Raw genomic sequence first — 21,225 nt, forward strand, 5'->3', positions numbered from 1 at the left:
TGCAGCAGCTTTACTCATGAGTGGGATGTGAGGGCTGTGGCACATGTAAAACCGGTTTCTGCAGTTTGTGGGGTGAGAAAGCCGCCTCCTGCTCTGGCCAGCCCCACACCTGGGAAGCCGCAGCTCGCCAGGTGTGGTGCAACAGGCAACAGTTTTGGGGCTTGCATTTGCTAGCCCTTCCTTGCTGCACCTTGGATGGCTTGTTTGGGGAGGTCCCTGCCAAATGCAATGTGCTGACCATGGGGGTTCCCTCTTAGCACCAGAGTGCTAAGGAGTGAATGGGCCAGTTTCTCTGTACCAGTCCCCCAAAGGATCTTTACTCCCCCAAACCTCATGAGCCTCCTGTGGCTTCCACCTGTTCTTCATGTGCTAGTAGCCATCTAGTATCTGAAGGAAGCTTACAAGAAAGCCAGGGAAGGATTTTTTACAATGGCTTGTAGTAACAGGACAAGGGGAATGGATTTAAGATGGAAGAGGGTAGATTTAGACTGGGTATTAGGAAGAAATTCCTTACAGTGAGGGTGTTGAGAGACTGGAGCAGTTTGCCCAGGGAGGTTGTGGATACCCCCCTCCCTGGAGGTGTTCAAGGCCAAGTTGGACAGGGCCTTAAGCAGCCTGGTCTAGTAGTGGGTGCCCCTGCCCATGGTGGGAGGTTGGAACTAGATGATCTTTAGGCTTCATTCCAACCCAGACCATTCTGTAATTCTATGATTCATGCTCTTCAGAGCTCCCTCCTTCCCTGTTCCCACCGTTCCCCATGCTGTACTGCAGCCCTTGTCTCCTGCTTAGGCAGCTTTGGCCTTCTTGCTAGAATAGAGGAAAATTGGCATGTTTCCAAATAGGGGAAGAAGAGCTTGTGTTGGGGTGGAACTGCTTGGCAAGTTCTGGTTTCCTCTTTCCAACAACATCCCAGCAGAGGCCTTGTATTTACTGGGTGCCCACGCTGGCTTGCCTTTGGGTGCTGCTGCTCTCTGCAGGGACAGCATTTCCCGATGCGCTGTGCTTTAACAACCTGCGTGTTGCAAGCAAGCTCAGAGGTGGTGACTTGTTCTGCAAAGTGCAAGACACCATGACTTGCCTGTCTGGTGGGGATATCCCTCTGAAGCAGCTGGGTGAATGCCATAGCCTTGTTGCTCTTTATTCAGGGCCTCTGAAGGATTTGGTTGCAGCAATGAACGTGCTTGAAGGCTTGGTGTACTGAAGGTGACTTGGGTTCAATTTGTTCAAATCAGGAGCAATTTGCAGTGCTTTCCTTTTGGTGTGCTGAGACTGCAAAGTTTGGCTTACTCTCCCTAAGTGTCCCCTGAAGCCTGGGAACTGTGCTGCGAATGAAAGAGGGAAAAGCCCTTGTAGCCTTTGTGAGTTACTAACTAGGAATTTCAGAAATCCTTTAGTAAATGAATCCTTTAATAAATTATATGAAATTACATTATTAGATTATTATTCACTTAACTGAAAATGTTTTTTTTTTACATATTTGTGAAGAAGCATAAAGTTTTGCATGGGGCTGTAGAGAGGTAAAACCAAGGAGGTGCTACCAAAACGTAGGGAAGTTGCAAACTTTCCAGGAATTAAAAAGGCAGCCTTGTCTTTGATGCTAGAAATTAATTTACATAATGTAGTAACTTATTTAGATTTTCACATGAAAGGCACTCCAACCACACTGCTGTGCATTTTTTAGAACCAGGGCATTTTCACCCTATTTTGTGGGAAGCTCTGGGGTTTGGCTTGGAAGTAGTAGGGAGTAGCTTTTCAGCATGCTCAGCTCACCGATTCCTCCCTGGGAGAGGAGCACTCAGTGCATGGCACACAGCTGCAGAACTGGTCAGGAAATATCTGATTAAACACTTCTCTGCCCAGAAGTGCCAACTCATCAGAATCCCAAACTGTCTGCAGGGAAAAACTGGGCTCACTGAAACTTCTGTCAGGAAAATATTTGTGGCATGTGTGTACACGCACAGGGAGGTTGTGTGTGTGTGTGATCCCATACCAGCTTGGTGCAAAGAGATGGCTTTTCCTCTCAGGGAAAAACTGGATTGGTTTCAGTTTGGATTTGTAAAAGTATAGGGACCTTTTTTTTTCCCCTCCAGAAAAGGATTTATAGCTAAGGAAGCCATAAAGCAAATGAGTTTCAGATGCTTTGGTGGTTTTCCCTCTTGTTTGCATTTTTAGTGAAAGTTGAAGATTTTTTTGATGGTGGTTGTAGGAGGAGCATTAAGGCAGTGGTAATCAAACACTAATCTGTAGCTAAATATTCAGTGTTATGTTGGGCAGTGAGGTTTTCCATCAAATCCCAAGGGGTTCCATCAAATTGTACCCACTCGTGGCCCCTCTGTGTATATAACTAGGTTTTCAGAGCCTCATTTTTACAAATCTCTGGGGGTTTCATTGTGAACTTCAAGAGGCACAGGGATATACCAGAGAGTGTCCAATGGAGAGCTGTGAGGATGATTAGAGGGCATCTGTTTTATGAGGAAAGGCTGAGAGACCTGGGGCTGTTTAGTCTGGGGAAGACTGAAAGGGAGGGGATCTTATTAATGTTTATAAATATATGAAGAAGGGTGGGTGTCAAGAAGAAGGTGCTACTCCCTTTTCAGTGGTGTCCTGTGTTAGGACAAGGGGCAATGGGCACAAACTGGAACACAGGAAGTTCCACCTCGACATCAGGAAAAAACTTCTTTACTATAAGGGTGATGGAGCACTTGAGGCGGCTGCCCAAAGAGGTTGTGGAGTCTCCTTCTCTGGAGATTTTCAAGACCTGTCTGCATTTATTTCTGTGTGACCTGCCTTAGGTGATCCTGCTTTGACAGAGGGCTTGGACTCAATGATCTCTGGAGGTCCCTTCCAAAACCTACCATTCTGATTTTAAGCACAAAGAGGGCAGATAAGATGAGTCCCTCCGTCATGCGATGATGACTTGACAGCAGCAGCTCCAAGGTGTTAAAAGACTCCAAGAGGTGACTGCTCCCTGCCAAAAAAGATGGCTTGGATCCTGGATGATGTTTCCAGTCTCATGTGCTGAAGCCAATGGAGCAGTTTTCCTTGGGCTTGCAGTTGTCTGGGAAAGAGTGAAGCCTGACTGAAGCTTTTGTGGTCATGGCTTTCCTTCTGTTGCTGTTTCATAGGATTGTGGAATCCTTTCAGTTGTAAAAGACTAAGATCATTGAGTCCAACCATTCTCTAACTCTACCAAGTCTGGTGCTAGACCATGTCCCTCAGCACCACATCTCTGCTTCTTTTAAATACCTCCAGGGATAGGAATTCAACTACCTTCCTGGGGAGTCTGTTCCAGTGTTTTGGATTCCACTGGTTTCATGCCATAGCCATATCCTTGGGTAGGCTTGCAGCAGTGCGAGGCCTGTGTGCAGCAGAGACTGAAAACCAGAGAGGCAACTGGGCAGAGGAGGTAAAAATGTAATCAAGTTTGTAAAAATGAGCAAATGCAAGGTGATAATTCACAGCAGGGTGCAGGATGACTGTTCAGAATAAGGGTTGGTTTGGAGAAAATTAACTTTCCTCTTTGCAGTGCATGAGCAATTGGTCATCGAATGAAGAGAAAAATGGGAAATTAAATTAAGCAAAGGTGGCATTGCATTCTGCAGGGCAAACCACTGGGACTGCTGCCACAGGATTCCAGGGATGCTGATTGCTTATCTTGATCCTAAAAGAAGTTAAATTACATGAGTAGTGAGGTGCTGGACTGCCAGAGTCCTTGTTACTTTTTTTAAGTGGGTGAAATTAGAAGAACTTCTCCCTGGCAGCCTTTTCCCATAGCCTTCCTCATTATCCATGTGTTCATGGATGACCTTACCAGGGTTCTGGGCTCCGTTGCATAGTCAGCTCCACAAACCAGGTGAAGGATGAGGTGGCTAAAGGAAGGTCCCTACAAGAGGGAAGTGGCACAGATCAGAAGGAGCAAGGGGAGCCAACACCTGCTGCCAGGCACAGATGTTTTTTTTGCAGTTTCCCTTGATGGTGAGAGGAGGGATTCAGCACAGAGAGGATCTGCTTTGCCGCTGCTGCTCTTGGAGGTGGTTACTACTCTGAGGACTCAAGGTTGCCTCCTGGCATGCCTTTGGATTTTTAATAAGCACTATGCATGGTGCGATTTGCTGGCAAGTCCCAAGGACCCCCAGCCCCCCCTTTCATAAGCAAGCAGCCTCTCCTAGGGTAACAGCTCCATAGCTCTCAAGCATCACTGGACAACTTCCCCATCATGCCTAAGTGGGAAGCAGTCTCACAGAGGACACATCTGCTCTCTGGGATGTGCAGAGGGCTGCAGTTGTCATTCGCCTGCTGGCTAAAAGGAAGGTGACATTGAGATGCAGGAAGAAGAAAAAAAATAATTAGGCTGGGACTCCTTGGGGCCAGCAATCTGCCCCACGGTTTGCTGAACTGTGGCTTCAGCTGCTCCATGTGGAGTTCAGTGTGCACAATTAATTCAAGATGTTTAACCCCTTGTTGGGCTGCAGGTGAATGCCACCCAGGCTGCCACCTTCTTTAGCAAAGGGTTGGCTGGGGAGCAAATTTCTCCAGTGAAAAGCATGGGCTTTGCTGGAGGACCGCATCCCAGGCTGGGCTGCATCCCAAGGCTGTCTTGCTTTTTTTTGCCCCTGGACACAAGGCAGCCTCTGTCTTTGGAAATGGCACAGGAGCCATTGCAGGCGTATCAGAGAGGGAAAAAAATATACAGGAAGGTGGACTACAATAGAAGGGTTGTCTGATAGGAAACCCCGGACAAATAAATGCATTTTTTTTCCCCAGGAAACCCAAACTAGTTCCATAAACCACTGAAAGATGTGGGGCCACATTTTTCCAAGGGAAATGGCTGCCTGAAGAAGCTGATAGCTGGGAGTGGGATTTCTTTCCCCCCCACCCACCTTTGTGTTTGGAGGCTACTGGAAGAGTAGCAGGATTTCTGATGGGCAGGGAGCCCAGGTCACAGGTCTCCAGAGGAGGGAAATCCCAAGCCAGAGACTTAGAGTAAGGGAAAGGAAATTTTTAATCATTCATGCAGGGGGTAAAGGGGGGAATCCCAGGTCACTGGTGAAAAAAAAACGTATAGGAGAGAGTCTGCCTGCCTGGGTTATCTACGCTATCATCTCTGCCAACAGGAAGGGGGGGTTTAACCCTGGAAAAGCCCTTTGCTTTCTAGTACATGGCTGTGCTGCAGGCTCACACCCCGCTTGTGGTTTCAGGGGTGGGTGTCTGGGTGCTCTCAGAAGCTGAGGGAGCTGCTTCCTCTCCTTTGGGTTTAGGTTTATATTGATTTGTTTGTATTTGTTTCACTTGCGCTTTGTGTTTTGTTTGCATTCAGCAGTGATTAGTGGTTAGCACTCTTGGCTGTGTTCTGGGATGTTTCCCAGCTCTTCAGACCTTATCTCCAAGCCTGGATAAACCAGAGCCGTAGGGAACCCTGGGGATTTAGCTACCAATATTCAACTGCAGCAGGTCCAGACTGCATCCATGTGAACATTGATTTTTCTGAAGGAAAAACACAAGCAAAACAGCCCCACATAAACATCTTCCTCCTCCTCCTGTGTGGGTACCTCACAACTCAGATCTTTGTTGTTCCTATCTAGAAATGAACTCTGACTGAGGTTGAATCAATGTTTAGAAATGTTCCTCCATGTCTTATTTTGCTTCCATTAGCAATCCTTGGGCTACACCGGGATCTCCCTGCAGCTTTAGCTTCCTCGTTTTGCTGCAAGCAGCTTTTGGTGTGAAGGATTTTGCCCCAACCTCACTGGTAGTGAGAGGTGTGACTGTTTTCATAGACTCATAGAATCATGGGTCGGGTTGGAAGAGACCTTTAAAGGTCATCTAGTCAAACTTCCAATCTTTTTTTTTTTCTTTGGTCCCATCTTCTTCCCAGGAAAGGTCTAACTCATGAATCCTGGTCCAAATCAGAGAGAGAGAGGGGATGATGTGCTGCAGTGATGCTGGGGCAGCCACGTGAAGGGATGGATGCCTTCTGCCTGTGCTTTGAGACCTTCATGTCACCATTGTCCTACCCTGGCGGATTTTCCACCTCTTTGCTGCAGCTGGCTTCCCCCTGGGGCCTGGGCTGCACATTTGGTGACAGCAAGGGGCTGGTGGGGGGAAGTGGGGCCAGGGACAGGCGCCACTGTCGAAACGCGATCTTGCTAACCACATCCTCAAGCCTCACCGCCGCAGGTCGGGGAGGCCGTGCTGCGCACCAGATGGCCCTGCCGGTATGGCCCCCCGCCACGCTGCCGCCACCACCATCACTGCCTGGCCCACGGCTCGGGGCGGGGGGGGGGTCGGGGCGGGGGGACACATGAAGAAGACCTCAGCAGGGGTTTTGCTGCAGATGCAGGCAGCTGGCACGCAGCCGCACCAGCCCACGCTGCTCTCGGCCAAGATGCAGCCGTGCAAATCCCCGACGAGCTTCCCGGCGCCGACCATCGAAGGCGGATTTGAACGCCTCCAACAACCCCGGTGGTGTGCGTGGCCCTCTGCAATTATTATTTGTACCACAAGCTGCTTCCTGCCCCGAGCTGCTTTTATCTCTCATTGTTTGTTTTTTTCCAGGTGGGGCCGCGGGCTCCCCACTGCTCAGCCTCCGGGGCTGCCTCCACCGGCTTGCCAGCCGTGCCGCCGGCTGCAGCATGCTGGCGGAGAGGCTACCTTTGTCTGCCAGTCCCTCCGTCCTCCCTCCTCCTCCTGCCAGAGCTATTTTGAGAAACGGCAGCTGAGCCGAGAGGATTGTTAATTGTTCATCAAACCCCTTCTAGCCCGCTTAGATCACATGTGGAGATTAGAGCACGCTGTCACACCCTTCCCTCCGCCTGCTTCTCCTGTGTCCCCCCCTGACCCGCAGGGGTAGGGGGCAATGCCCTTTCTGCTGGCAGACAGATAGACGTTAGGAGCATTCCACTGTCCAGATGCCAGCTCCAGCAAGGTGACAGCTCCCACACCATGCTGAGCTCCGGGTATTCTGGAGATGCTGAGCCATGGGTATCCTGGAGATGCCCTCTGCTTGGGGGGCAACCCTCCTGGGCAATCCACCAGCAGGCAGGAGCCCAGAGCAGGCAGGCAGACAGACAACAAAGCCACCCCAGGCGCTGACCTCAGAAGCTGCCATGTGACTTTGCCTCAAACTTACTAAAGCATGACATCAGCCTGGGAGGGAAAGGCAGGGCTGCCACCAAAATACTGCCTGGCTTAAATGGGCTGCTTGTATGCTGCTGTCGAGGTGGCCTTTGCCTGCACTGCTGCCCATCCTCTCCTGCCTTCCTCCTGCATGGCTACCCCTGGTAACATTCCTTCTCCCACCTTTTGGCAAAGGGCATGAAACACAGGCAGGGGCAAGGCAGATGTCAGGTTGTCCTGGGAATAACATGTGCCAGTAGTTGTGCCTGACACTGAGTGCAGTGCTGGTGGGTGAAACCAGTGATAGTACATACAGCTCTGCCAACTGACCATGTACACCTCTGCTTCTCCCTGCCTGCTCTCAAAGTCCCCTGTCTGAGCATTTATAGGGATGAGGGACAACTCAGTACTTGTTCCCATCCTCATCCTGCTCATCCCTGGCCAGGGCAGGGGAGAGGCTGCTTGCCCACCTGCTCCTAGGCAGGGTAGGTAGCCAAGACTCAGCGACCAGAGAGAAATGGTGCCTCATGCCATCGAGCTGAGGTGGTGAGTGGCAGAACAGGTCAGTCTGCTCAGATCCAGGCATCTTTACTCAGCAGAGCTCTCACGCCATGTCTCCTCTGCCCACGTTCAGCTTTTCCCAGCCGCTGGGTTGGCTTTGCACTGCTGCTCCTCATCTGAGCTGCGAATATACTCAGCTGAGATGTGTCAAACCTGGCTTTATCCTTCTAACCAGGGTCATCACTGCTGAGGATGCAAGTGCCCAGATCCTGCAGAAATGGCAGTCCCAAAGCAACATGTCTGGCGATGCACATGCTGTTTTTCAACCCCATGCCATGGAGGGGACACCAACCCCCATGCAATGGAGGGGACACCAACCCCATGCCATGGAGGGGACACGACTGATGGCAGCCAGACATGCCAGCTGTGAGCAAGAGTGTGACTGCAGTCCCAAACATCCAAGCCCAGACCTGCCCCAGCTGGTTAGGCTGACCTGAGGGCTTAGGCCAGGGTGTTGCCGGCCCTCCAAGGCGCAGGGAGCAGGTTTGGCGGGTCTGGAAGCCCTTGGTTCCCACCACCAGGGCTCGCGTCCCTCTGGCCTCCCACGCCGGGTGTGGAGGGGACAGCCCCATGCTCTGCAGCCAGGACTGGCTCTTTTGGCCGGTGTTTTGGCTGTGCAGTTGAGTGTGCTCTGGTGTAATTGTTTAAGACAGAGTGTGGCAGATTTATGCAAGAGAACGTGGACATTTTGAGATGCCAGCTCTCAGGTTGTCATGCTGTTGTGTTCAACATCCAGAGAGTGGCATTTAAGGTGTTCCAGCTGCACTGGAGGAGGAAGAAAATGTGCATTTGGTCTGAGTGTGGGGTTTGTTTGGAGGAAGGCTCCTGCTGTGTCAGCTACGTCTTGATGTGGCTGAATCTTCATCTGTTTTTTGTTAGTGTTATGACCAGCCACCTTGTCCTTCCAGCAAGCCAGAACCTAGTGGCAGATTCTGTCAATAAAGCATCACATCAGGCTACAGCTCTCATTGCCGGGGGTGGGTGGGGGGTGTCTGTGGATGAATCCCTTGGAAAAAAAAGGGATGGAAGTGAGTTATCATGTGTCATCTGGGAATGAAAACCGATACTCTGAGGTGATAGATTGAACTTCCTTAATTTTGGGCCCTTTTACTTATTGCATCCTTGCAGACAGTGGTTGCTCCTTGGTGGAAGAAGGAGAGTCTCTACTTTGAGCTCCAAACCTTCCCCTCACCCCTGGGCTTGTCCAGGAAAGAAGCAGCATGGAGCTTTCTTGGATGCTTTCCTGGCACCTGGAGTTGTGTCTGAAGGTAGCGGGTGGTTCCCCATTGTCCCCAGCCACCAGATTGGCCAGGTCACCAGATTGGCCAGGCCACCAGGCTACCTCACAAACGGGGCTTCGGTTACCAAGCAAATGTTCCACGTTGCTGTGTTGCCCATTACCCTGGAGACGCTGGTGGTCTCTGTGTTGTCCTCACCCATCCTCCCTTACAGTGGTTCCTGCCTCTGTTGTGGATCATCCTCTTCTGTCCTCGGCTTCCTGTGAGCTTTGCTGACAGACCCCTGGAACAGATCTCCAGCTGATAGGTGGACAGATACGGCTTTCTGCTCAAAATCAGCATCGATTTTCCTGGCTTTCTTCTCAAAATCAGCGTAGATTTTCCTGGAAGCACTCAAAGGTGCACTTCACCTTCCAGCCAACACCGTGACCGGTTACTTCTCCTGGCAAGAAACCAGAGACTGGTGCTGAAGCTGGGGAAACCGTGTCTGTCCTGCACAAAACAACGACTGCTCTTGGTTTGTTTTTTTTTTATTGACCTCTGGAAGCACTTTAATTGTTTTGACCAAAACTCCCACCGTCGGCCTGATGAAGCCAAAGTGGAGCTCAGTGAAAGCGCGGAGCTACAGCCCCTGCGGACCTGCAGACCCTGGGGAGCCCCCGCAGCAGCCCTACCCGTCGTCCCCACGGCTGTTGCTAGAGTCGCGGGGCCCACCAACGCCGCCGCCACCAGCCGAGAGCGGGCATTGCCATTTTAAGATCCGTGTCGGCGGGGCCAGGTTTCGAACCCGTTCTCCGGCCTCGCCATTCGCCGCCCTGGGCGCGCGGGGGCCGGCCAGGCGCGCCGATTGGCCAGGACGCAGGCAGTATAAAAGGGGCCCGGGCGCATGGGCTCGCCTCAGTCGGCCGCGCGAAGACGCTGCGGGCGCAGGCGGGTGGCAGAGGGAGGCGGTAGGCGCGGAACGGAGGATTTCCGTGGGCTCACTTGTCCTACCGCCGTTTGTTTCCCTCATGGAGTTCAAGCTGGAGGCTCACCGCATCGTCAGCATCTCGCTGGGCAAGATCTACAGCGCACGGGGCCAGCGCGGTGGCCTTAAGCTCCACAAGAACCTACTGGTGTCGTTGGTGCTGCGCACCGCTCGCCAAGTCTACCTGAGTGAGCCGGGCTTCCCGCCCGAGCCGCCCCCTACCGCCTGCGGGCCCCCCGAAGAGGAGTCGCCATCGCCACCCTGCACCACCGCCACCACCAGCGCCTGGGCGGCCGGTGAGTTACTGCCGCCGCCGCCGCCCCCGCCCCCGCAGGATGAAGCAGTTAGGGGCGGCCCTCTGCTGCCCGGTGCGAACTGCGAAGGCCCCCGTCCGCGGCGCTGTTGCTGCGGTTGTAGCTGCCACTGCGCGGCGGCGGCGGCCGGTGAGGCCAGCAGAGCCACTACCGTCGTGGTGGGGGCCGCGGCGTCTCCAATGTCACACTGCGCTCGGAAGCGGAGCGCCGGCGAGCGGGGCCAGGCCGGCTCCCCGGTGAAGAAGCCCCGTCGAGAGGTGGAGGAGGGGCCGCCGCCAGACGACCAAGAGGACATGGAGACGGGCAACGTGGCCAGCCTCATCAGCATCTTCGGCTCCAGCTTCTCGGGACTGCTTAGTAAGGAGCCCAAGGGTCGGCGGCGGGCACCTTTCGGCAGAGGCGAAGCGGCGGGGACGGGGACAGGGCCACCCACCGAGACAGCGTCCGAATCGGGACAGATCTGCTACGACGAGCCGGTGCTGCGGACCCTCAACCCGTGGAGCACGGCCATTGTGGCCTTTTGACGCGCCGACACTAAAGACTCACTGTCCGCCGGCGGAATGGGGAACCCGGCGGACGGATGGCCTGACAGCCGGACCGAGAGGTGACACCCCCCTTCCCCCATACACACCCTACTTTACTCCTTTCTTCCCCGCACCAGCCGCCCGGCGGAGGAGGGCGGGCAGCGCCGCGGGACTCCGGCGTCGGCGACTCCAACCGCACGGGAAGAGCCGCGGGGCAGTAGCAGCGGCACTTCCCCCTTCGGGTCCCGTCTGCCGGCAGCCGCCCTGGGAGCGTCCCCCGGCCCTGCCCTCCCGGAATTCCCCTTCCTGCCCGCGAGAGACTCTTCGGTTGCCGGTGGCACTGGGGAGGATCCCACTGGGTAGTACCTTTAGCTTGGAAAGTATTAAATTTATTAAATAAAGTCTCTATTTTGAAAAGGTTTAGGTCAGAAGTATTACATGGTGCTTTTAAAAAGTGTTTTATTGAGAGAAACGAAGTTTACAGACGCTCCGAGGGAAAGTCCTTGAGCCAGCCCGTTTGTTAGGTTAACTCCCGGTCTTTGTTGTATAAAGGCTTGGGGCTCCCGTAGGGATTTTTGTACAGTGTTCTCCAGTGATGTATCTTGTTTTGTATGAAATGTAATTCTACGTGTACAACACGTATTAAATATTTTTCATGTGTACAAGCCCGATCCCCGCTTGTGTGTATGTCGTTCCCCTTCCCTCCCCCCGCCTGACTGGGGTGGGGAGGAGGAGAAGGAGAGCCGCGGGGAGCCGGGCAGGCAGCAGCCAGGGTGTGGTTGCTGCATGTCTGTGGCTGGATCCACCCTGCCTCGCCGGAGGCTCGGGGTGGGTTGGAGTCCAGCTCCTCAGGGACCCGAGAAAGAAAAGAAACTTCTGTCAGGGCAGCTGGAGTCCTTCCCAGGGTCTTCCCGCTGCTGCTCCAGTTTGCAGCCGTCTTCCCAGGGCTGGAGCTGGCGTGGCATTTGAGGTCTTGCCCAGAAAGTACCTAATGTGCAGAGTCACTCTGGGGGTGGAAAAGCGGTTGCTAAATCCCAGAAGAGCAGCTGTCCACAGCCCTGACCCTGTGGCACAGCCAGGATGAGGGCTGGTCTCCAGCTTTGCCAAAGGTCCAGGCTGGGGTTGTATGGGGGGTTTCAGGACACAGACATTGTTCACTGGGACCATCTGCTCTGCCAGAGACAAGTTTTCAGTGCTTCCTCTGTGCTGCTACTTTAACAGTTGATGAGTATCAGGGTTGCCTTTCTCCCTCTCCTCTCCCCATTATCAGTAAAACTGGAACTGGGTTAAAGTTCCTGCTCTCAGGGGTGGGGAGAAAAGTTTGGCCTCAGCTTCACAGTGACTGTGGAATGCCCTGAGGTGGTGTAATTAGACTGAATTGTGGGGGATTTTTTTTCCCTCCCTGTTTCTTGGTGGGAGATTCACTAGAGGCTCCTCTGCTCCTAATTAATGAACTTTACAACTGAGGATTGCATCTCTGGCAAGTCGAGGAAGATGCTTGTGTGCTGTGAAAGGCAGCCTGGGATATCTGGCCCAACTTCAGGGGCTTAGGTGGGAGAGCAGAGGAGCAGTGTTGGAGGTAAGTGACCAACATGAAGCTTTGTGCTCTCCGCTTTCTCCAATGTGGCTGGAATAGGCATGTTGGCAAGCAGCACTGTCCTCTGCAGGAGACACATGGGCTTTATACTGGGGTTTTATACCTCGTTCTGGAAGAACAAGTGTCAGGCTTTGTACTCCTGAAGCAGTAGAAAGGCAATGAGGGGAGGACTTGTGATGAGGGAAGTCATCTGATGTGGGGTGACTACTAGTTTGTGTATGAGTTAGTAGCTCTTTATTCTCATGTAGAAGTGAAAGTCCTACCATCTTAATCTTCTTGATAATTACACTTAATGGTGACACTCAGTTTCAGTCTGGTAGGCAAAACAAAGGGAACTGTGTGATGAGACATTTTTTTTCCACTTGACCTTTGGGAGGTGACAGACAGGGCCTGTCCCTGATGTACTTGTACAAGTGCCATCCAGGAGAATACAGTTCCACAGCGTGGCTGTCCCATGGGAGACATAGTGACCTTAGAGATCTCTCCACTAAGAGGAAAGCAGGGGGAGGAGAAGGGTGGCTGCAGAGAACGTCCTCCCCCCAACACAGCTCTCCTGCTCTGAGGGTGCAGGTTACTCTCATGGGTCAGAAGCTGGACTGAGATGTGGAAAGAGCCTCCTGCTCCTGTACAAGCACAGCTTCCTTCCCAAGGAAAGGGAGGGCTTCAGTCCCACTTGTTTGACAGCACTGTCTCTGCAGAGGCAGATGGCTTTGCCCAGGGCTTGCAGTCAGCTCCTGAGTGCCAAAATGGGATGAAGGCGCCTCTGCTTTTGGCTGTCATAGTGTTGAGCAAGTAGCAGCTCTGTGTATCTAAAGGTTTTCTGGGCACTGAGTGCTGGAAGAGCATCTGGCCCAGTTAAGTTTGTGCAGCCCCAGCGTCCCTGTGCAGACAAAACCCAGCCTCCCTTTGGCACAAGATCACCAGCAGTGTTCGTATCTATTCCATCTCCCAGAGAGTTGTGCAACAGCTTAGCTGCTGCTGGCCTCTGAAAACGCACCAAAGGCTATCCAGACATGCCAACGCAGCTGACTGTGGCTGGCATGACCTCTCCATGGAGCTATCTGAGGTGAGTAAGTTCTTGCTTACCAGCTGATGACCACAGAGCCATGTCCCTGAAAGACCTGGTCCAGCTCCATCTGCTGCACCTCGCTTATTCCTGTGGCTGTGTTTTCACAACACATGGGATTGGCTCCTTGGGATGTGCATGTCCCTGGGGTGCTGCAGGCTGCTGCTGCTGAAGGGGCTGGAAAAAATAACCAGGGCAAGACAGCTGCTAGTTATAGAGGGGTCTACACTGCCTCTGGAAAACAAGACTCAAATTGAAAAAGATCCATAATGAAGATATTATTGTTGGAATTGCCTTTTTTGCTCTTTGTTTTGTTTCTTTTCTCCCTCAGTGTCTCTTTTGATTCTTATAATTGCTTTTACCAAAATGGGGTCTGTTTTCCTTAACAATTCTGTCATGCTGCTTCAATCCCTGGACTTTTTCTTCTGCTTGTGGTGCTGATGCAGGGGTGAGGATGGTGGGATGGGACTGCTGAGTGGGTAAGGGTGAGGAAGCTCGAAGAGAGAGGCTCATGACCCAAACCTGCTGCCCAGCCTAATGCTGATGGAGGGAAGTGCATAAATAAGCCAGATAAAAATAAAACCTGCCATCACTTGGAAGAGAAGGTGACTCCTATGGAAACTGCCACACAGGGTTGAGGAGGATATGACTTAATGGTAAGATGGCAGGATCCTCACCTTCTTATAATAGCAATGAGCTGTTGGAGGTGCTCACCCCAGGCTGCTGTAACAGCCTTTGAGCCCAGATTAGATCCCTTAGGAGAGGAGAGGTGCTGGGAAAACCCCTTAGTGGAGCCAGAGGGTGGGGTAGATGCTGGCAGAAGGAGCTGGGAGAATGGTGGATGGGCTGCCAGGGTGACACTTGGGGAAAAGGGTGAGCTGCAGGCTTCCACTTTTTTGCTGTAATCAGGACAGACTGATCACCAGTTGCAGCTCTGGGCAGATGAGTTGAGGCTCACATCAGGGATACCTTCTGGAGGAGGGGAATGACTTAAAACTGGGTCTTGCCAATAAGGGAGTGTTAATGGTATGAATCATCTGAGCCTTTAAAGGCATGGCTTGGACCAAGGGCCAGCCAGAGGCTGAGGAAGTCCCGTGGGGCTGGGAGGTGATGGACAGTGAGGGGCCAAGGCTCGAAGGAAGCTCCGGATCTCCAGATGCTCTCGCTCCCTCCTGGCCTGATGCAATCCAGCCTTACCCACCAGTCCCTCCTCTCCTGGAGCAGGGGAAGGGGAGGAAGGTGCTGCACACACTGCTGCAGTATTCTGTGTCAGCGCTCAGGAATCTGGTGAGCTGCTGGGAGGGAGGAGGAGGCAGCCAAGCACCATGGGGCTCAGCGCCTGCTGGGACCTCTGCCTTTCTGGGGAGCTGAGGGACCCTTGGAGCACAGCAAGGATGCTTTGCCAAGACCTAAACCCCAGGGAAGCGTTTTTAGGGGGAGGGAGGGGTGCAGAAGTACTCTGGCACAGAACTTCTTGCTTAAATGAAGACTCAAAAAGCTGGGTAGAGACATGTCTGGATCCCCCCCAGCCATCGTGCTGCTGCGGGGCTTGCATCTGTCTCCAATGTACTGTGCTTGGCAGCAATGCTCTGCCAATGTATATTTACGGTGGGAGGAGGGAGCACCCTCCCCAGTCCCCAGTGAGCTGGGGAGTGCTTGCAGAGGAGCAAGGGTTTGTCCTTGCTGCTCTCCCCAGGCAGGAACAGACTCAGGGTTTGGCTGAGCAGGGTGTTCCCAGCCCAGGGGAAGCTGTGCAGAGGAAGGTGGCAAGGCTGAGCCCACTGGTGGAGCTCACAGGAAACTTCAGGGGTGTTTTTTCCAAGGAACTTGGAGTATCCAGATGCCTTTGTGAGGCTTGAGTGGGGCAGAGAGAGGGGTCAGCACTGCAACTGGGAGGCTGGCAGAGGGAGAAGCTGGTTGGAATGCACTTTGGCACACAGAGACCCCAAAGACAGAGAGCTGTTCCAGGCCAGCACGGGTCCTGGAGGCAGGGCCAGTGCCAGCCGAGTGCCAGGACACGGTGACAAACACAAACAACTCCATTCTCCTGGTCTTCTGGTTGTGATTTCTGCTCCCGACATGCAAACCCTGCAGGGCCCCCCTCCCCTCCTTCTCTCCAGCTGGGCGAGGGCTGGCCTGGCTGCCCTAATGAAATGCAGAGCTGCTTGGGAGAGCAGAGCAGGGAAAAAAGGCTCTGTTTGAGGTTTTGTGCCTCTGGTTTCCTCTGGCCCTCTCTCCCAGTGGGGTGATTTATTGGTGATGGAGCCTGAGGAGAGGGGGAGGGAAGGGCTTTTTGCTGCAGGCAGATAGTCAGTCGTCATGTATTTCCCAAGCACTCATGCAAGGCAGAGGGGAAAACAGGAGGAAAGGAAGGCAGATTGCCTTCCAGGGGCCCTGGAGCATCATTCACTGGAGCTGAGCTCTCCTGAGCTTGTTCCATTTGCTCCGAGGTGGTGTTGAGCACTTTGCACACCAAATGAATGGCTTTGTTGTGTATGAGCTCTTCCTCCATCCCAGTTTCCTTGCCTTCCCTCCATCCTGGCTTCACTGCTGGGTAGGCAGCAGGTTGCCAAGACCTGCTGACAGGCATCTGCTCCTTGACCAGCTCTTGTAGTCCATCCCAGCCTCCAGGGCTGGCTTCTCCAGGGCAAGAAAAGGGGGTGTTTCATCTTTTTTCCCCTCTTCATCCTCTTTCCCTTTCCTACGTTCACATCCAAGGAAGACAGCCAGGCCTTTCTCAGGCTGGGTGGGCATCGGGGGTACTGGGTGCTGACCTGTTTTCAGACACTGACATAGAGCAGCTGTGCTTCTGGGGGCACTGCCAGGCTGCGACTTGCCTGACTACAGATGTGTTTGCTGTCTGCAGCTACCACAGTTCAGCCCAACCTTTCCCTTGAGCCAAGATTTAGGCTCTGCTGTGTTGCTCCAGCACTGCCAGCAACGAGTTCTCCCTTCCATGAGGGATGCTCCAGTGTGCTGTTGCACTGCAGGGTGACCTCCTGCTCAGGAGAAGCAGGCAAGGCTGCCTGTTGTTTGTGCTCACTGCTCTGGTTGAGAATGTGTGTGGTTTCCTAGGGGGAAGGTCTCCTCCTTCTGCCTATGCTGACAGAGTCTGACCTCAGCTGTCGTCTCTGGTGGTGCTGGGGATTAATCTGAGCCTCGGGACAGGTCGAGGCATGTCCAAGGCGAAGGAAAGCTTCATGCATACAGACACAGAGGAAGGAAGAAAAACAATTCCCAAGGAAATATTTTCCTGCTGCTTTTCCTGGCAGCGAGCGGAGCAGGAGGAAAAGATCTTGCTATAAATTGCTTTCAGGAGACTCAAACCCTGGATCTGCTTTCCTTTGTCCTCCAGCACCCCATGAAGAAAAACCCCACACCGCAGACCCACGTGGGGAAAGACCCAAAGGGTAGTTGACCCCCTGCCTGCTGCTTGACATCCCCAGGCTCTGCTTAGCTGAGGCATCACCTCCAACACCCACTGCTCAACAAGCTCTAGAGCCAACTCCAAAGTGAGAGGGACCTCCCCACCCCTGGAGCCACAAGGCAGGGTCTGCTGGTGGACTCTACCCTCTGCCTTCTCTGGCCTCAACCACCCTCCTCCTCCTGCTGCTGTTTGCTTTGGCAAGCCTTTGGCTTCAGCCCGCCAGCAGAACCCTGTGGCCCCGGTTCAGGAGGAGCAGGACGGGAAGCCAGAGGCACGGGGCAGGGAGGAAGGAGAACAGGAAGGGAAATGGAGAAGTAGATGTTCTGCTGGGCGGATGAGACATGGCGGCCCTGCCGTGGAGGGCAGGAAGGACACGGGTCACTCGGAAATCTGGAGGGTGGGCTGGGAAAGACAGGAAAGGGGAGCAAGGGTGGGAAGGAAAGAGCATGTCCGGAGTGGAGTGCAGAGATGGGAGTCTCTGTACCACGCCAGATTTGGTCTGTCAGAGTCCCATGAGCACCTGGTCTCCTTTCCCTAGGGCTTGGGGAGTCTGGCATGCTGTGGTGCCCTGATGCCCTCCAGGACCAAACAGAAGGATGCAGGCAGCATGGCACAGGTAGCAGTAGCCATCCCTTGCAGAGTTGCGATCCCAGCTGGAGTGTGGATGGAGCATCACCAGAAAAGAGGAGGAGGAAATGGCATCAGAAGGCAAAGAAATCCTCATTGGCTGTGTCCTGCCCAGTTGCCCAGGTTTATTTCTGCAAACCACTGAGCAGCACAGACAAGTTGGCTTTGCCAGTGCATGCCATCCTCCATCCTGTGGTGTGGTGGGAATGTGAGGTGATGAAAGTGCCAAGCCAGGAGCAGGAGCATACTGGGGGTACTGGCCTTGTATGACTGTGTGGAGGGGGCTGTTGTGTCTCCATGGCAATGGGGCTGCTATTTTTCAAGGAATTTAAGTGGCACCTGGCACTGGCCCAGGGCAGTGTTTTATGGGAGCCATTGTGCAACATCAACAGCCAGCCTCAACCCTGCAAGGATGGGAGACATGTTTACAACTATCTATCGGGTGGGTGTCAGGAAGATGGGGCCAGACTCTTCTCAGTGGTTCCCAGTAACAGCACAAGAGGTAATGGGCATACACTTGAACATAGAAAATTCCTTCTAAATATGGGAAGGAACTTCTTTGGTTTCAGGATGGTGGAGCACTGGAACAGGCTGCCCAGAGAGGCTGTGGAGTCTCCATTTCTGGAGGTATTCAAAACCTTTCTGTACCTGTTCCTATGTGATCTCCTTTAGGTGATCCTGCTCTGGCAGGGGGTTGGACTTGAGGATCTTCACCGGTCCCTTCCAACCCCTACCATTCTGTGATTCTGTGATGTGAGGGACAATGGGCCACCCTCATCTCTTTGGGAAGAAAACATTTCGCCCTTTCTGGGCTGAGGATGAAATCCCTGTACCCCAATCTCACTCCTGACCCAGGGCTGAGCACATCAGCAACCCCCAGAGCAAAGCTGCAGAGAGGGCAGGGGAAGGCAGAGCCGGTTTGCAGCCCCACTGCTGCAGGGTGAATATTTGACCCTGTGGGCCCTTGGCATGGTGGAGAGACCGGGAGGAGCTGCATCCGCAGGAAGGCACAGCTCCCATGGGAAGGCAGGAGGGACAGAAGGACAGACAAGGTTGGGAACTGGGGCTTTTCTTCCCTCCTCTGTGGAGTGGTGCAGCTTGCTGGGGAGAGTTGCAAAACACTTGCTGGTGTTTTCAGTCTGGGATTTACCCTGTGTGGGGCTGGTGGGGCCATGTTCCCTTTCCTGGCTTTGGCACCCGTGGGCAAACAGCCTGTGCCACTTGCATCATCGCTGTGGGCGGTGAGTGGCCCTGCCCTGTGGCTTTTACATTAATGGAAAGCAAATGTCAGAGGGTAGTAAACACTGGTGGGAGGGAGCTGGGTAGAAGCCCCATTGGGTATCGTTCTCCCATCCTTCCTTGTATGGCTCTGTCACTAGCAGATTGTGCTGGTGAGCTCAGTGCAGGGCAAATTTTGCCCTGCCTCATCCTTGATGAGCTTTTCCAAGGAGAATTGATGCTTTTTGTTGTTGAAGAGCCAAGGTGCAAGGAGGTGGCTGAGACCACATATGCCTCCTGCTTGCCCTTAGTCCACTTTGGCCTGGGCAGTGCCCTATGTGGGGGCTGGGCTTGCTCAAATTTCCTGCCTGGAAAGGGCAATGAAGTGAACATTTGCCTTCAGCTCAGGAAAGTGTGACCTGATGTCCCTGGTCGGTGGCCACGCAGAGAGGGGTTGGTTGCCTTAGGTTCAGAGTGGTGGCACAGGGTTGACTGGGAGAGCACCAGGAGATGCTTTCTATGGGGGTCAAATCTGAGCAGGAGAAGGGTTGTTAAAAATAAACAGGGTTAAAAGTAGCAGGAGGAAGAAGCCACCTCATGTCCTCACAGCTCTCCCTGGGGAAGGAAGGGCAGCTGTGAGGCAGCTTGTGCTGCCCATTTTGCTGAGCAGCCTGCTCCTTCCCTCTTGGCTCATGGTGGAAGCCCAGCACTCCCAGAAGTGGATGAGTACTGGAAAAATGTCACCCTCAAAGGCTGGCAAAATGGAAAGAAGCAAAACTTTTACTGTTCTCAAGGCATCTCCTGCCCTTTCCTCTCCCAGATGGGTGTTTGGGGAGTGCTGGTAATGCCACAGCAGAGCCCAGTGCTGTCCCAGTGGCCAGGACCTTGCAGCCACACTTGCTGGATGGGGACACTGCATTTCCCCATGCCCCATGTTGGGAGATGTCTGTCCCTTTCTGGCAGATGGTATTGGTGAGGGTCAGCAGGTGGGTTGCCTGTAGAGGATGGGCAGATATTAGCTCAGTCCATGCAGAAGAGGAGGCACATGCTGCTAGTGATGTCAGGTGGTAGAGTGGTTTGGGCCCCTCTGCGTGACCACTGTCAGCTTGGAGGCTGGTGGCAGGGCAGCTGTAGAAGTCCCAGTGCCATGGCCAGGCAGAGCTGGCTGTGTTCTGTCCTTGCAGAGCTTTGCAAGTGAGGAGAAGCTCTGAAGCACCAGGAGGAGGTGGAGAGGGTGGCCACGCTCAGCCCAGCCATGGCTTGCTCTGTTGCTCTTTTCAGTGTGCAGCTGGAGGGGAAGCAGCCAGAGCACAAAAGCAGCTGCTGTGTCCCCCCACGGCTCCCTGCCTGGCTGTGTGTCGCTTCTTGTTAGATCAGGGGTGTAGGAGGCTGGAGGCTGGAACTGACCTTGAAAGATGTTGTCCCCTCAAGCGAGCCTGGGGACTGCCTGATGAAGGAAGGGCCAGGCTTCACTCTCACAGGACTCCCACCCCATGAGATTAAGGGGATTCCCTACCCCAAACCCCAGTGCTTTGGGGATGTGTTTGACCTTCAGGGAGGTTTCCAGCTAAGGTGTTGCTACCCAAACCCAGCTGCATCAATGCATCTGTTCAGATAAGGTCATTTTGGGCCTGTAAGGGCTGATGAAAGGACATGCTTAAGGCTGGCCATGCGAGGTGCAAGGTGCTGCTCTCATCCAGCAGAGCTGGTGGCCTGTGACTTGTCCCTACAAGCACCTACACTATGATTCATGTCTCCTGCTAAAGACCAACATGAGTGTGCATGGAAATCAGGGTGAATTATTTCGGTTGTGCCAGGGGCAGGAGATTCATCCTGCTCTCTCCTGCTCCTCTTCTGCCCTGCGAGTTCCCACGGTGGCAGCCCAAAGGGTGCTTATCTCTGGGGATGCACTCGTGGGAACAAGGGCACTGCCCCAGCCATCATCAGATGTGCTTCAAAGTGCTGGGCTCTGGTGGGAGGGATTGTGGGTGGCAGCGCTGTGCCTCCCAAAACCTGGTGGCCAGCTGGTTTCGCAAGCAGTGCATTAGTGCCGGGGGCTGCGTCTGTGCTTTAGGGCCAGGCTTGGTGCCACAGTCCCCTGGAAAAGCTGGGCTCAGCTTCCACCTAGCTGTGGCCAGCACCCTGGCGTGCAGGTCACCCAGGAGAAGTGGATGAGAAGCTGAATACGAGCTGCCAATGTGCTCTCACAGCCCAGAACCAACTGTATCCTGGGCTGATCCCTAGCAGAGTAGGCAGCAGCTAGAGGGAGGGGATTCTGTCCCCCTGCTCCACTCTGCTGAGACCCCACCTGCAGTGTTGGGTTCAGCTCTCGAGTCCTCAGCACAGGACAGACATGAACTTCTTGGAGCATGGCTAGAGGAGTCCACAACAATGATAAGAGGGGTGGAACTGCTCTGTTGTGATGTCAGGCTGAGAGAGTTGGAATTGTTCATCCTGGAGAAGAGAAGGCTTCAGGGAGATCTTATTCTGGTCTTTCAGTAGTTAAAGAGGCTGACAGAAAAGAGGGGGACAGGCTTTTTAGCAGGACCTGTTGTGACAGGGCAAGGGAC

The 21,225-nt window shown here is 53.6% G+C and overlaps 1 protein-coding gene across 1 annotated transcript; it reads left to right on the plus strand.

Annotated features, from left to right (window-relative positions):
* The first annotated feature begins 9,899 nt into the window (after positions 1-9,899).
* Positions 9,900-10,869, plus strand: IER5 (immediate early response 5). Its single transcript, XM_054384464.1, has one exon. The coding sequence runs from the start codon at positions 9,926-9,928 to the stop codon at positions 10,718-10,720; it is 795 nt and encodes a 264-aa protein (XP_054240439.1). The 5' UTR covers positions 9,900-9,925; the 3' UTR covers positions 10,721-10,869.
* Positions 10,870-21,225: the final 10,356 nt, after the last annotated feature.

This window comes from Indicator indicator, chromosome 10 (genome assembly GCF_027791375.1).
Source record: "Indicator indicator isolate 239-I01 chromosome 10, UM_Iind_1.1, whole genome shotgun sequence".
Taxonomy (NCBI): Eukaryota; Metazoa; Chordata; class Aves; order Piciformes; family Indicatoridae; genus Indicator; species Indicator indicator.

What these genes read in the sequence shown, in the direction of transcription:
- IER5 (XM_054384464.1), top strand. Translation starts at nt 9,926, where the DNA reads ATGGAGTTCAAGCTGGAGGCTCACCGCATCGTCAGCATCTCGCTGGGC.